We start from the raw sequence: 15,587 nt of genomic DNA on the forward strand, positions 1-15,587 counted from the left end.
ACCGCTGTACATGTGGAAAAACATTTTATTACAGTATTTTTCCCAAGATTACAATTAATAAATAGTTATGTCTACATTTCAATGAAATGTATGATTTCTCACTTTCTACACAGGACATAACACAAAGTCAAGAATACACATTATTTTAGTTTGTAATAAAGCTTGAATAAGTTGATCTAGAAAAAGTAGTCTTAAACAGCAGTTGATAAAACCTGTCCATGTGGTTGTAGTTCAATAATGATTTGATTGTATATGGCAAGGAGAACTATATGAATCTACATCTGGAAATCATTGCGGAACCCTTGACAATTCAGATAGGCCATTTTATTTAAAACATTTCCATTGGCCTAAGGCACAGGAATACTAGAGTTTTGTACCAATCACACGTAACGTTTTAAACCCCATCTGTTAATTAAAAGTCTTGAATTTAAGAATACACGGTGCATTTGCTATTCACACCTCAGATTGCATCTGAAATCTAACACAAAAGGAAGCTTGCAACTGACAAAAACACAGTTTGACCCCTCCAGATCTGTACATTGTGCGTAGCCTGGGACCTAAATTGACACAGAAAAAAAACAGGATGTATTGTCTGTAAAATGATGGCAGGGAACTTCTTTATATTTCATTGTTTTCATCCACCCATTCTTTTTGCACAACTGCTGCAAATCTTTCTGTAATGTTGAAACAAGTTTCTTTAGGACCTTTTCTCAGATGATGGAATGTACAGTATCAAATGAAAGTTAACCTTAAAAAAATAATTTTCATATAATCCAAGGAAAGGGCAGCATTAACATTTCTATGTTCAAATGCCAGGCAAATATTCACTATTTAGACATCTATGAAAATCCATGATGATAGCACTTAAACAGCTTTTCTTTCAAGACTACTATGACCTAAGCTTTCAGAGCCTTACACTCTTTGTGAGTGTATGCCACATTTCAACCAACAATTGAACAATATTTGTTAGCATAGTAAACATCTGGCAAGATCCTTACATACCTTATGTAACATTTCATATGACAAACACATAGAGGCCCCTTTGTATCTACATTGACCTGGATTGTTGTTCTGCACCTAAATAACTGACTGTACATTCATCCTCAAGCCTGGATAGACAAAAAGTGGGAGAGAATGATTAGTTTACAATGTGTTCCCACTGCTACAGCACTCTTATTAATATTCTTCTTATCCTTTGTCACATGCAGACAGACTGAGACCAAAAGGTTAGTGACCATCAGTTAGATGGAGGTACGGTTTTCATTAAATTGATGTTACTTTAGATGCAAATTTCAAGTTTAATTATTGACAAAATAGTGACTGTTGACGATTCCCTCCAGAGCTCGTTGGCTAGTTAATGCTACTTTATTAATGCCCCCCCCCAAAAAAAAGAATTAAAAAAAAAAAAAAAAAAAGCAGGAAACAAAACCCACCAAAAAGGCCTCACACCAGGTGAGTAAACGAGAAGTAAATGAGCAATAAAGGACTTTTAGGAATTCCAGCAGCATTTGTACTGTGTTCTTATGTGTGCATGTATGTGTGCATGTGGTGTTTGCGTGGGCTATTAAGAAAACAAGTCACAGTTAGGCCTCTCAGAGTAGAGTGTCATCTGTGCATCCTCCCTCCAGGCCGTAACGGAACTCCTGCAGGTTAGAAACGCCGTAGAAATGGATAAACGCTGCTGCCACGACCAGAACATGAAAAATCTGATGGGAGTGAAACTAGAAGGAGAGAGAAATAAATTATGAGTACCAACAATAATTTAATAAATAGGATTTCTCCAAACAAATATAGTGATGCTTTGAGATTTCGTTCAGTGACCAAGCAGTGGATAAAAAATCTATGAGAGTATTGCAATATTATCTGTCTTCATGTGTTTCTCCACCATTTTTATTCAAATATCCTTTCCTTAAAGTTTTATAAAACCACCACAGATATGCTATGCGTTAGCCCATCTATGGTGTTTCCCATTATGTGTTAGCATTAAGATAGCATGTTTAAAAGGCAAAGTTATGTGGTTGTTTTAAATACAGAACGTGTAATTCTCTTATTATCTCTCACTATTGACAGTAAATTAACTAGGAGTGGCATTAAACAGCTCGAAGTATCTTTTTTTAAAGATTTGTTCACTCTGCTAACATGCTACCTGTTGTGAATCGAGCAGAGTTGAATTCATTGCCACCATACAGGGCGGATCTCAAATTTTAGCTCAAAAGTGAAAGCAAAAAAATAAAATAAATAAATAAATAAAATAAAAATAAAAAACTATCGTCTGAATGATGGCTCTTATCTCTAAAAACACAGAAGTCAGGTCAGTAGTAGGTAGGCCCCACTGTATTGTGAAATAAAGTAAATACTTACCCATATGTCACACTTGCCGGGAAAATAGCGTTCAGGGATCCTGGCTGCATACAGACCAGCTCCAGTGATATACATGGCCCCCATCAGGTAGAACCAACCCATCTGGCCAACAGTAGTTGCCTTAACGAAGCCCTCCTCGATGGTGAAGTGCATTGTGGGAACAATGCCGCTAAGTCCCAGACCCATAAAAACACCTATGACATGACCAGACATGCAAACACCAAATGCATGAAAAAGGTGACAAAAAAAAAAAAAAAAAAAAAGAACATTGTAGAGCGGGGGTCGGGGGGGATCCCCTTGGCCCCCGCAGAGAATATTTTTGATGTTAACATAAATTAAGCAATCTGGATGACTCTGAAGAGTACAATAAGGCAAAAAAAATAAATAATAATAATTCTTCACGCAGAAAAACTTATTTACACTGCTGAAGTACATGTTGATGTACAAATTTAAGATTAAAATTAATTTGACCTGATTTCTTTGCTTTTTTTTGTTCTGGCAGCCAGGCCATCTCAACCTGCACCTTATTCCTGCTTCAAGCTGTGCCACATGAATACCATCCTCCTCTTTAAGCACTCTCATTCTGGAAAATAATTGACTAAAATCATTGTCTGTTTCACTTCATTTTTCACTATTACCAACTTCAAAGGCCAATCCCAAATGCATCCTCCAGGAAAATATTAAGTATACAATTTTTCTGTTTTTATTGTCCATTTCTGAATTTGAAGCTAGTTCATCCTGCGTTGTGACATAATCCCTAACATCGCTCCGTCGCTTAATAGATTTAACCTTAACATCCGTAAACTAATTAGATAATTGTAGCTGGGTTTACTAATTAATACAAGATGTACTAGCAGATAAACTCTTGTCGCTGATGTTACGTGTGCTTCGCGGTTCTGCTGGGACCACAACCAGGGCCACGATACATATAAAAAACAAAAGACCATCCATCCATCCATTTTCTGAGCCACTTCTCCTCACTTGGGTCGCGGGCGTGCTGGAGCCTATCCCAGCTGTCATCGGGCAGGAGGCGGGGTACACCCTGAACTGGTTGCCAGCCAATCGCAGGGCACATACAAACAAACAACATTCACACTCACATTCACACCTACGGGCAATTTAGAGTTGTCAATTAACCTAGCATGCATGTTTTTGGGATGTGGGAGGAAACCGGAGTGCCCGGAGAAAACCCACACAGGCACGGGGAGAACATGCAAACTCCACACAGGCGAGACCGGGGATTGAACCCCGCTCCTCAGAACTGTGAGGCTGACGCTCTAACCAGTCGACCACCGTGCCGCTTACACGACCCGCAGTACTTCAATGCGAAAATACAAAAGACCAGTGCAACAAATACGACACTGGCTGATCTGACAAGAAAAAAATGTTGCTTAAACGTACAACAGAGGATGTCCGCTCAAGAGGTGGGTAGAGTAGCCAAACATTGTACTCAAGTAAGAGTACTGTTACATGACAATAATGTGACTCAACTAAAAGTAGTCCTCCAAAATATTACTTATCTAGCGTTAATACCTATGCCTGGGAAGCCCAATGGACGACGTGTGAGGTCATGTGACTTTCTTGCATCGTTTGATTGGTGAACTAGACTTAAACGTCACAAGCGCTTAAATTGGATTGACGCAAACAGTGGCCAATGTGGAAGTCAAATTTGTCTTGCACATGAAGTCGTTGATGAATAAGCAATAATTGATAAATAAAAGTAGCGAGGTACATTTAGATCATTGTAACGGAGTAAAAGTACCGTTACTTCTTAACAGCAGAAGCGGTGAAGTGTTTTTTCTGGTCTCGTCAACTCCTGTGACTTATCCAAACAAAGCAGGTCCTGAGCACACAGGCGGAACCTCAGGGCGACGCGCGCACATATTAGTCCGCCGCGGAGTAATATTCAGAAATTACATTTGTGTGGATGTGTGGAATGGATCTAGCTGCCAGCGTTCAAGGAGTACGACACAGTCTATGACGACAGCGACAGCGAGTCCCCCCACCCCTCCCCCAAGAAAAACTCATCGGATCTATAAGATTCACGTAAATGGCCTATTTTGAGTTCAAAATGGGGAATTACGCCGATAGGCGACTAATTTAAATGTATGCATGACAAAAAAAAAAATTCAATAACATTTTAACCATTTAAATACACAATCATTTTGAGGGTGATGGGTCGCTATTTTACCTGGAAGAGAAGATTAAAAATAGTGATGCGAAATTATTTCTGCATTATGGTATCACCTGCTCTGGTGGGTCTGTGTCGAGGTGTGGAGAACCGGTCCCATTGGGCCACTATGATGGCGGCAATGCCGAGTACACAAACAATGGTGAGGTAGATAAGTCGTGGCTGAGGAGAACAATAGAACGAGTAGTACAGCCACGGCACGAAAGAACCCATGATGAGGAGCGCGATGCCTGAGTAGTCAAGCCTGAGGGACAAAAGAAAGATCAATTTCACCATTATTAATACACAATCTGTACACAAAAATTCTGCCTTTAGAAGATAATGATTTAGGTTTTGAATGATACTTTATTGGTCAGAATCATTAGAATCTGAATTATTGGTCAGTATCTGGTGTGAACACCAGTGTGACCTTTTATTTTGGGTAGCCTAAGTCACACCTGTGGAATAGTCATGTACTCTAATCAGCATCTATCCCACACCTGTGAGGTGAATGGATTATTTCAACAAAGGAGAAGTACTCACTAACAGATTTAGACAGATTTATGAACAATATTTGAGACAAATAGGCTTTTCGTGTACATAGAAAAATCTCTGAATTCAGCTCAGGAAAAATGGAAGCGAAACAAAAGTGTTGTGTTTATGTATTTGAGAAGTATAGTTCAGTCGTCTTTTCCACGGTAAAAATTTAAGAACATTTGCAAGACTTACTAGAGCAACTTGCCTTTTCTTTATGCATATATTTGTACAATTGTGAAAATCGTTGACACTTTTAAGTGCTTGAAAATCCTGATGTTTGTTCACTATAACATTTCAGGCTAATTTCACAATTATACAAAAATAAAGTACTTAAATTCATCATCGTCCTTTTACTATACTAAAAAAGATTGTATTATACTAGAAAGAGACCAAACTGTGTATACAGTAATTACAGTGGCAGTTGGGGTAGTAGCAAAGAATCTGGCTTTTGTTTGAAGGGGTAGTGAATGAGCAGCCCCCATTTGTAAGAGTTTTAAGCACGCGTGGTCATGGTGCATACAAATTCAATGTTTTGGAGTGTATGAAGTTAATCGAGCGGCAGATGACAAACTGAAAAATCAATACTTTTTACAAAATACTGAAAAGCTAAAAGGTATTAATGATAAGTGTCTGAGCGCTTACTTGGAGAAGGTGCGAGACACTTTCTCGGAGTGACAGTAGACTGTATGAAAAAGCCAGGAGAAACTGAGGCAGAGCACAGCTCCCAGGAAGAACATCCCAAACACCACTTTCTCTTGAAGCGGGGCCATGAAATACATGTTGGGCCGCAACATGGTTAACGTGCCCAGACACAGGAATAAAATAAGCCCTAAGGGAGACAAAAGAGTTTCAATGTTCTCTCTGGCTCACACGTAAAACAAACATTTTGAAATTGTGAATGCGAACCCAGTAAGTAATACAGTAAGTAATACAATCATAATATCAAAAGGTGAGCTAAAATAAAACATGTTTTTGCATTCTGACCTAACAAATGAGTCCAAATGTTTCCGGTCTCAGTGTGAATTCGGAAAATGCTTCCAAAGCAGGCCCGGAATGAAGGCATGGGGGGGCGATGTCCATGCAGGAGGTAATCGTTGTCCTTAAGCCACTCTGGCAGGACATGGAAGGGAATGACTCTCCAGCGCCCCTCCCAAACCTGAAAAAACATATTTTACAAATACTGTACATTCATCCATCCATACATCCATCCATCCATTTTCTACCGCTTATCCAAGGTCGGGTCGCGGGGGCAGTAGCTTTAGCAGGACATATCATTTCCCAGTTGGAGTTGACGTGAATTTCTTACCTTAATGCCTCAAAGAAAATGGTTTTACTGAGAAGGGACAGCGAACTCCCCATGAGGAAAGTCCGACGACGATGAGAAAGCAACGACACTTATCGGCTGCTGCCGCGCGAAAAACAAGGGAAACCACATCGGGTTTGGTATCAGCAGAAGGTTTGGGGTTCTCTGCAGCCATGGATTTAATTCAAATGTACGCCATTACATGTATCCAACAACAAGAGGCCGTAATACAGTCCCACCCGGTGCAAACAAGACATCCTTGTTGCTAGGCTAACGCTGAAACGCTGCTTCTGCTATTTAAAAGGACATATCTTCACCAAATGTTAGCCGATTACCACAATCTGTACATCAATGGAAAGCATTTTTAATGCAGAATGTATATAGTTCAAACCGAGCCGTGCGACTTCCGATACGTTTCGTGCTGGAGGGTCACATGTATTTTATATATATATGTATATTTATGGTGAGTTAAAGCAAACAAAATGTGGCTTTTATGCGGTAGCTGGCTTTCTCAAAATGATCAGAGCAATTGATTGAATTTCTCTAACTCAGTAATATGTTTACTTCTCTTCCACTAACACCTGCAATTTCATCATTTCAAAGTAACTTCATTTTGCGCTTGCTGTGCTCTTCCGAATGTTCCATGGTAAAAATCGTCAAAGCTAACTAAAGCGCAAACCCCTCTTTTAAATACGGCGGTCTCAAACACTTTTACACCTGTTGCCAACAACGAGCCAATCTGTTAGTGAGTGAACATGAAATTTAGTGCCTGCTATTTGGGATCTTAGTTAAAGTGCTTTTAAGCCACATGTACACATGTATATATATATAATATCTTTAATTTCATATGTACATATATATATATATATATATATATATATATTATTGTAAAACACAAAGTATGTATTGTATTTTCTGTTTTGTTACGGCTTAGTAGCGGCCAACTAGATCTTCGTAACCAGCAATGTAATCTTTGTTGTGAAAGATCATGTAATACAACATGGCATTTTTGACTGGCCGTTCCATCTGCTGCGTTGCAACGGTGTGCACCTGCAATTCAAATTCTGAATTGCAGCAAAACTAAACGCAGATGGTTGGCCGAGATGAAAACTAGCAGAACCCTGCACACTGCGCCACAGTTCAATTGCGTTCCTTGGTTTGTAGCGGGCCTTTGAGTGAACACGCAATTTAGCAACTTCTTTTTTTGATCTTAGCAAATCAGGCCGTAACTGGCCAAAACATTCGGTACATCTGCAGAAATAGAATAAAATACCAGGGGTGTATTAAACATTCTGCCTTCAAAAAGAAAATAATGCTCAGTTAGGCACTCATTTCCCATTCTTGTGCATCCACCTTTTCAGTATGATACATTGCAGCTATATATAACTGCCTGTGTGGAGTTTGCATGTTCTCCTGGTGCCTGCATGGGTTTTCTCCGGGCACTCCGGTTTCCACCCACATCCCGAAAACATGCATTAATTGGAGACTCTAAATTGCCCGTAGGTGTGACTGTGAGAGCGAATGGTTGTTTGTTTGTATGTGCCCTGCGATTGGCTGGCAACCAGTTCAGGGTGTACCCCGCCTCCTGCCCGATGATAGCTGGGATAGCCTCCAGCACTCCCGCGACCCTTGTGAGGATAAATGGCTCAGAAAATGGATGGATAGTTATTACCTTTGTAAAGGCAAAAATTTTTTATATTAAGTAGGTGCAGCTCATGTAGTGGCTGGTGAGTGTACTCCACACATTCTTTGCACCACTGCATGGAAAAATCCACAGTCGACTGACTAAAAAAACACTTCTGTGACATGTTAATCTCTCATTAGTGCTGTAGACCCAGATTTGCACCAACTGAACTTGCTTAAACCAAGCAAAACCTTAAAACATGACCTGTACAGTTAATAAAGCTTTAATAATAATGACAGTTTGATCAGGGAACAAATTATTCTGATTTCCTCCTTTTCCTACAGTAAACATGTTTTCTAAATTTTAAGAAACTGGAGGTTTACCATCCTGAAATAGCTTGCGTTCAACCTTTGCTAATCATGAGCAGTACTCAACTGGAATGGACACATTGAGTAGGAACAAGGAAGTGACACCAGGTGGCTTGTCTTATGAAAACAAGTTGTTTCCATTTACATATTTTGGAACCAGAAGTTGCTGTTTCTGGGGAGAGGGCGGATCCATGCATATTACAACACCTCTGCACTAACTGACACATCGTGGCAGTAGCAATTTGAGGCAGTTGAAGGTAGCCACACCTTGCAGCATTGTGCTTTGCTGTCTGTTTGACTGCACACGAGAGTATAATATCCCAAATAAACATTTATTATGAGATAGTAATTAAGACCTCAGGTACTTAAGTACATGGGGCACCCATGGAAATACTATACTATAAAGAGATTACACTTAGGTAGTTGTTTTCCAATTTGAAAGACTGCCATTATATTACAAAAGTATGACACAATTGACTTTTTCCCTACCTTGCTTAATCCTACTATGTTTAATGCTCACATTGATCTTTACCTTTCTGCGTTAAGAGGTGGGAGTAATCACATGCAGACTCACACAGCAATCACATTGTACTGCTTTAAAACGTGGTACATTTCAACTTAAATTTAAGTTACCAAATGTGGTTCTTTGCCCGTTACGAAATTTTTATTTAGGGTGCACACAGAGGTTGGAAAATGGAAAGCTGCACTTACTTTGTGTACAAACTCTTCCATCTTTTCCATGGCATGGTGTGCCTGGAGTGGTAAGGTCAGAACCTCTCCCACCTCATCATCATCATCCTCCTCCTCCTCATCCGCGAGCATGGTTGCTCCCTTTAAAGAGAGGATTACTGAAGATGAACGGGAACTAAATTTGTCAGGGGTGGGCTTGGGGGTATTAAGAATAAAAAAAGTCATACCTCTGCATGGGCACCTTTGGAGGCCGGCTGGCGAACCCCTCCCTCCTCCAGCAGGGGCCCAAGCTCTATTAGCTCCACATCCGGGACATGGCAGTCCTCTGAGATCCGGCAGTCTGCATCACTTGCAGACCCGTTTCGGCCTGACATAGGGAGACTGCCTGATAACCCACTCACAGTCCCTGTATTCTGCTTCAAACGGTACACTTCAATTTACTCCTGAGAAAAACACAAAGTGCAATCAACTTCATTGTTTTTGTGAGATATTTTACAGTTCTCAGTGGTAGTGAGTGAACAAACATAGAGATAACAACTAAATGCAAACAACATACAGTGGGTACGGAAAGTATTCAGACCCCCTTACATTTTTCACTCTTTTGCTATATTGCAGCCATTTTCTAAAACCATTTAAGTTATTTTTTTTTTACTCATTAATGTACAGACAGCACCCCATATTGATAGAAAAAAAACGGTTGTTGAAATTTTTGCAGATTTATTAAAAAAGAAAAAATGAAATATCACACAGCCATAAGTATTCAGACCCTTTGTTTTTGTTGTATACTGAAGACATTTGGGTTTCAGATCAAAAGATGAATATGAGATAAAGGTTCAGAATTCCAGCTGTTATTTCATGGTATTTACATCTAGATGTGTTAAACAACTCAGGACAGAGCACCTTTTGTTTGAACCCACCCACTTTTCAAGTGTACAAAAAAAATAAAAAAATAAAAAATAAAAAAGAATTGACCTTGCCGTTCCAATACATTTGGAGGGGACTGTATTTCACATCATACAGGACACCACCAGACATAAAAGTAAAAAAAAATACATGAATTAGATGTACAGTATAATTTAAAAAAATAATGTTTTAAGTATATATTGAAATGATGATGATCTTGTTTCGATTTACTCACAAATTTAAGTTAACTGGCGGCACGGTGGGCGACTGGTTAGAGCGTCAGCCTCACAGTTCTGAGGACCCGGGTTCAATCCCCGGCCCCGCCTGTGTGGAGTTTGCATGTTCTCCCCGTGCCTGCGTGGGTTTTCTCCGAGCACTCCGGTTTCCTCCCACATCCCATGCATTAATTGGAGACTCTAAATTGCCCGTAGGCATGACTGTGAGTGTGAATGGTTGTTTGTTTCTATGTGCCCTGCGATTGGCTGGCAACCAGTTCTGGGTGTACCCCGCCTCCTGCCCGATGACAGCTGGGATAGGCTCCAGCACGCCCGCGACCCTAGTGAGGAGAAGCGGCTCAGAAAATGGATGGATGGATTTAAGTTAACTGAATACGTCTTGCCTTCTACCAAGACCATTTAATTGTTCTGCCTGTCACAATACGTTGCTGGCATAGATAGATGAACAAAGATACACTATAAAGACACATTATTCGTAGTGAATAATTCAGTATATACCAATTAAGTGAAATTTTATAATTCACAGCAGCACACCTGCTGATCCATCATTAAACAATGTGCTGCAGCACAGTGGTAGAGACTGTTATGTATCGTTAAAAAAAAAAAAAAAGTCTTGCCATACAGTGGGGCAAAAAAGTATTTAGTCAGCCACCAATTGTGGAAGTATTTTTTTTAATCATAGGTATACCTCACCTATGAGAGACAAAATGAGGGAAGGAATAAAAATAAATTCAGAAAATCATGTCGGATTTTTGAAGAATTTATTAGCAAATTATGGTGGAAAATAAGTATTTAGTCAATAACAAAAGTTCATCTCAATACTTTGTTATATACCCTTTCTTGGCAATGACAGAGGTCAAACGTTATTTGTGTCTTCACAAGGTTTTCACACACTGTTGCTGGTATTTTGGCCCATTCCTCCATGCAGATCTCGTCTCGAGCAGTGATGTTTTGGGGCTGTCGCTGGGCAACACAGACTTTCAACTCCCTCTAAAGATTTTCTAGGGGGTTGTGATCTGAAGATTGGCTTGGGCACTCCAGGACCTTGAAATGCTTCTTACGGAGCCACTCCTTCGTTACCCGGGCTGTGTCTTTGGGATCATTGTCATGCTGAAAGACCCAGACACGTTTCATCTTCAATGCCCTTGCTTATTGAAGGTTTTCACTCAAAATCTCACGATACATGGCCCCATTCATTCGTTCGTTTACACGAATCAGTCATCCTGGTCCCTTTGCAGAAAAACAGCCCCGAATCATGATGTTCCCACCCTCATGCTTCACAGTAGGTATGGTGATCTTTGGATGCAAATCAGCATTCTTTCTCCTCCAAACACGACAAGTTAAGTTTTTACCAAAAAGTTCTATTTTGGTTTCATCTGTCCATCTCCAAATCCTCTTCTGGATCATCCAAATGCTCTCTACCAAACTTCAGACGGGCCTGGACATGTACTGGCTTAAGCAGGGGGCCACGTCTGGCACTGCAGGATTTGAGTCCCTGGCGGCGTAGTGTGTTACTGATGGTAGCCTTTGTTACTTTGGTCCCAGCTCTCTGCATGTCATTCACTAGGCCCCCGTGTGTAGTTCTGGGATTTTTGCTCACCTTTCTTGTGATCATTTTGAACCCACGGGGTGAAATCTTGCGTGGAGCCCCAGATCGAGGGAGATTATCAGTGGTCTTGTATGTCTTCCATTTTATATTAATTGCTCCCACAGTTGATCTCTTCACAACAAGCTGCTTACCTATTGCAGAGTCAGTCTTCCCAGCCTGGTGCAGGTCTACAATTTTGTTTCTGGTGTCCTTTGACAGCTCTTAGCCATAGGGGAGTTTCGAGTGTGACTCTTTGAGGTTGTGGACAGGTGTCTTTTATACTGATAACAAGTTCAAACAGGTTCCATTAATACAGAAGTGGAGGACAGAGGAGCCTCTTAAAGAAGAAGTTACAGGTCTGTGAGAACCAGAAATCTTGCTTGTTTGTAGGTGACCAAATACTTATTTTCCACCATAATTTGCTAATAAATTCTTTAAAAATCAGACTGTGATTTTCTGGATTTTTTTTTTTTACTGATGTGCCCATTTTTCTCATTTTGTCTCTCATAGGTGAGGTATACCCTATGATGAAAATTACAGGCCTCGCTCATCTTTTTAAGTGTGAGAACTTGCACAATTGCTGGCTGACTAAATACTTTTTTGCCCCACTGTAAATAAGGTGGAGGTGCAAAAATGAATAAATGATTTGACAACTAATCAATTATTTTGATAATCAATTAATCCTTTACTGACCTTTTTAAAAAAAACATAAAATTGTCAAAATCCACAGATTTTAGCCTCTCAACAGTAAAACTTCTCAGATTTATGTCGTCCTCCATACAAGCAGACTTATCATCTTTGTGTTTAATAAAAATAAGACATCAGAAAACATCAGCTTTTACTTTGGAAAACAACGATCAACATTTTGCCTATTTTCTAACATGTTACAGATCATACCAGTAACTCTGTCACATTTATAACCAATTTGTTGGTGCATTTTCTGCACTACCAATTTCAAGTAATGTCTTGTTTTTTTTAATAAAGGGATGGAAATAAAAAAAATTTAAAAATATAATTCCTTGATTAATCAAGAAAATAGTCAACAGATTAACCAGCAATTAATATAATCGTCAGTTACAGCCCTACACAATGTTCAGACGTCAAGTCAAATTTTCTGCTGATAAATCATTCAGTAAATTAAATTTAAGCATAGTCATATTCAGTTATGAATGAATATTGATCTCATTTACGTAAAACTGGATGAAAAACTGGTTGCTATACTGCTAACCCTATCATATACTACAATTAAAAAAAGATCAATCTGCGATAACGTGTCCATTTTCCATAGAACAATGATCTGTTGCCATTAAATGTTAGTGTTGTTTTATTTGGAATCACGTAAAGCCGTAAAAATGCACACATTTGGACCTAATGGACCTTTATTCTGGCTACCAATGAAGAATATATTTAAGGAAAGAAAACTCCCAGCTCTTAACAGTCAGTTGACAGTAAATATTTTGAACTTGAGGATATCAGTTTTTATCAGTTAACACTGATCATTTTCATCATCTTCCTCCATCTTATAGCCCTCATCGTATTGAACGTGTGCACTGTGCTATGCTGCACAATACTAACATTGGGCCCATTTACTTACAGAGATGTTTCAGTTATTGCATTATAAGGCTTAAGAACAATAATTCATCTCGTGGTTGTCAGATAAAACACTCAACAACCGCACGTGCTCCAAGATGATTTTACGTTCCAAAGAAAATTTAGTCAACGTTCAATTGACAACAACGCAAAACAGACTGTCGATGGTCGAAACAGGTTTGCCATCCCATGACATCACATTGATCTTTATAGGAATATTCAGTTATGGATCCGCTTGATTGTAAAACAGACAGTGAATGACCTCCATCCAGAGCGTTTACATTTGCATTGATGGCTCATATCCGAGATGACAAACGAACAACAGCACGTCCAAGCGGGGAGCAGCTTTGTAAACGCTGGCGGGCAGACAAACAACGGATGTGACTTAGCAAAGCTTCAGACCGAAACAAAGCAAAACGTAAATAACAAATGTAAGATACCGACGGTTTGATTAATCGAACCTCCCTCGACCGCTAACTACTTATGTCACACAGCAAATCCTAATTTAGCAGGGGGAGTTAAAACAAATGTGTGATGACAGATCGCCCGTATACATGTCGCTAATGTTACCTTTATGCTAGCACTGAGCTGGCAAACTGGCACCAATTATTCGCCTTGTCAGATACACATAGAATTAACATTTACAACGGCAATTGCACTCTCAGAACGCAATTTACCTGGCAAAGTAGTCCTCAAACCAGGAAGGTGAATTACTAATCGAAAAAAACAAAACACAATCCTTTTCGGAAGTTGCGGTCTCTTCCGCATAGTTAATCCATACCCTTCAAAACAAAGTAACCGTTCTAAATCCATACACTTCAAAATAAAAGTGTCAATTCCTCTTTATGGAGTAGGTCAATGTTTCCCAAACAAGGCACATGAATTTAGAAAAATCTCACGACACATAACCAAAGATGTCACGTCTTAATTTACTCACATTCAGCTACTCAGTGTGAAATCTGCGCCTGTTTAGTTGAATATAAAAGCTATTAAATTGTATGACTGGCAACATGGGGGTAACCAGGTTAAGTGTGCATTCTTCCATCTAGTGGAAGAGCACTGAATTGCTCTGCCTGGGGTAGAATAGTGATAAAATACCAAAAATAACCTGAACACCAATTCCATTAAATGTTATGTATATTGCAAAAGGTGCTTCACATGTATCTATAAAGCAACAATAATCAAATTTTTTATTTAGAATTTTGTATTTCATAAATATATGAGTATGTTTTATGTTGTCTGATCAAAAATTGTGTTCATGAAAAAAAAAACAAGACACGGTGTAAAGAAGCAATTACTGTAATTTCTCGTGTATAACGTGCACCCATGTATAATACGCACCCCCCAAAGTTGAGCTCAAAATTCTGGAAACAAAATTCTACTTATGTATAATGCATTTTTACAATACATGATTTTGCTTCTACCCATATGATCAAAACGAAGTATTACCTGTACTTTATTTTTTTCAAAGAATTATACTTAAGTTAAGCACTTTATTTGAACACGTAATACTTTTTTATTTACTTGCTGTTATTTTGAAATTCACAGCCCTACTTTTATTTAGTGAATGCGTAAACACAGTTGAACTCATGTTTGATTACCCAGGCAGACTTTGTAAGATGGGTACAATTCTTTAAAGAAAACATTTAGGACCAGGCAAAACACATTTATTTTTATTTTTAATGGGATTCAAATTAAACTGTCAATCATTTCAGAAAAGCATTACCATCAAACAAAACATAACCATAAAGAAATTAATGATGGTTGTTGTTCAGTCATCAGTCGTATTTAAAAAAAAATAATACAAAAAAATCACAAATTCTGCCGGGGTATGTAAACGTATGAGCACAACTGCACATATTATGCAGTCATACATACCCCTCATTCATAACCTCGAGATGGCGGCATACATTTATAAAATGGGAAAGTCTTTTTCGTTTTCCCCTATACTTATGTATAATGCACACCATTGATTTTTTGGGGGAAAAATGTGCATTATACATGAGAAATTACGGTACTCAAGTCCAATAATTCACTCAGTCTATTACGCATACCCAAATACGCTCTTCATTGCAACAAGAGGTCAAAACTGAGAAGCTTATTTTTATCACGTTCAAAGTGAAGCTGTCAATAATACCACCCTCCCTGCAGTAAAAAGGTTTGGAGAACTCTAATTTGTTTACTGTCAGTTTGTAAAATTCTGTCAAGTTTGACACA

At 39.0% G+C, this 15,587-nt stretch overlaps 1 protein-coding gene across 4 annotated transcripts; it reads right to left on the reverse strand.

Moving 5' to 3' along the window:
- Positions 1 to 7: 7 nt before the first annotated feature.
- adipor1a (adiponectin receptor 1a) lies at positions 8 to 14,178 on the reverse strand. Of its 4 annotated transcripts, none has more exons than XM_061785133.1 (8): positions 14,048 to 14,178; positions 9,281 to 9,496; positions 9,075 to 9,194; positions 6,053 to 6,224; positions 5,711 to 5,897; positions 4,609 to 4,796; positions 2,362 to 2,555; positions 8 to 1,721 (listed from the first exon to the last, which is right to left on the reverse strand). In XM_061785133.1, exons 2-8 carry the CDS (start codon positions 9,425 to 9,427, stop codon positions 1,593 to 1,595), a joined length of 1,137 nt encoding a protein of 378 aa, XP_061641117.1. In that variant the 5' UTR covers positions 9,428 to 9,496; positions 14,048 to 14,178; the 3' UTR covers positions 8 to 1,592. The 4 variants fall into 4 exon arrangements, with proteins under 4 accessions (XP_061641117.1, XP_061641118.1, XP_061641119.1 ...); XM_061785134.1 differs by lacking the exon at positions 14,048 to 14,178 and adding an exon at positions 13,941 to 13,965; XM_061785135.1 differs by lacking the exon at positions 14,048 to 14,178 and adding an exon at positions 13,652 to 13,705.
- Between the last annotated feature and the right edge of the window lie 1,409 nt (positions 14,179 to 15,587).

Source organism: Phyllopteryx taeniolatus, chromosome 9 (assembly GCF_024500385.1).
Source record: "Phyllopteryx taeniolatus isolate TA_2022b chromosome 9, UOR_Ptae_1.2, whole genome shotgun sequence".
Classification (NCBI taxonomy): Eukaryota; Metazoa; Chordata; class Actinopteri; order Syngnathiformes; family Syngnathidae; genus Phyllopteryx; species Phyllopteryx taeniolatus.

Coding starts and splice junctions, on each gene's coding strand:
- adipor1a (XM_061785133.1), bottom strand. CDS start 9,427: ATGTCAGGCCGAAACGGGTCTGCAAGTGATGCAGACTGCCGGATCTCA. Junction 4,797..5,710: donor GTGTCTCGCACCTTCTCCAA/GTAAGCGCTCAG, acceptor TTTGTCCCTCAG/GCTTGACTACTCAGGCATCG. Junction 1,722..2,361: donor CCGGCAAGTGTGACATATGG/GTAAGTATTTAC, acceptor CTCTCCTTCTAG/TTTCACTCCCATCAGATTTT.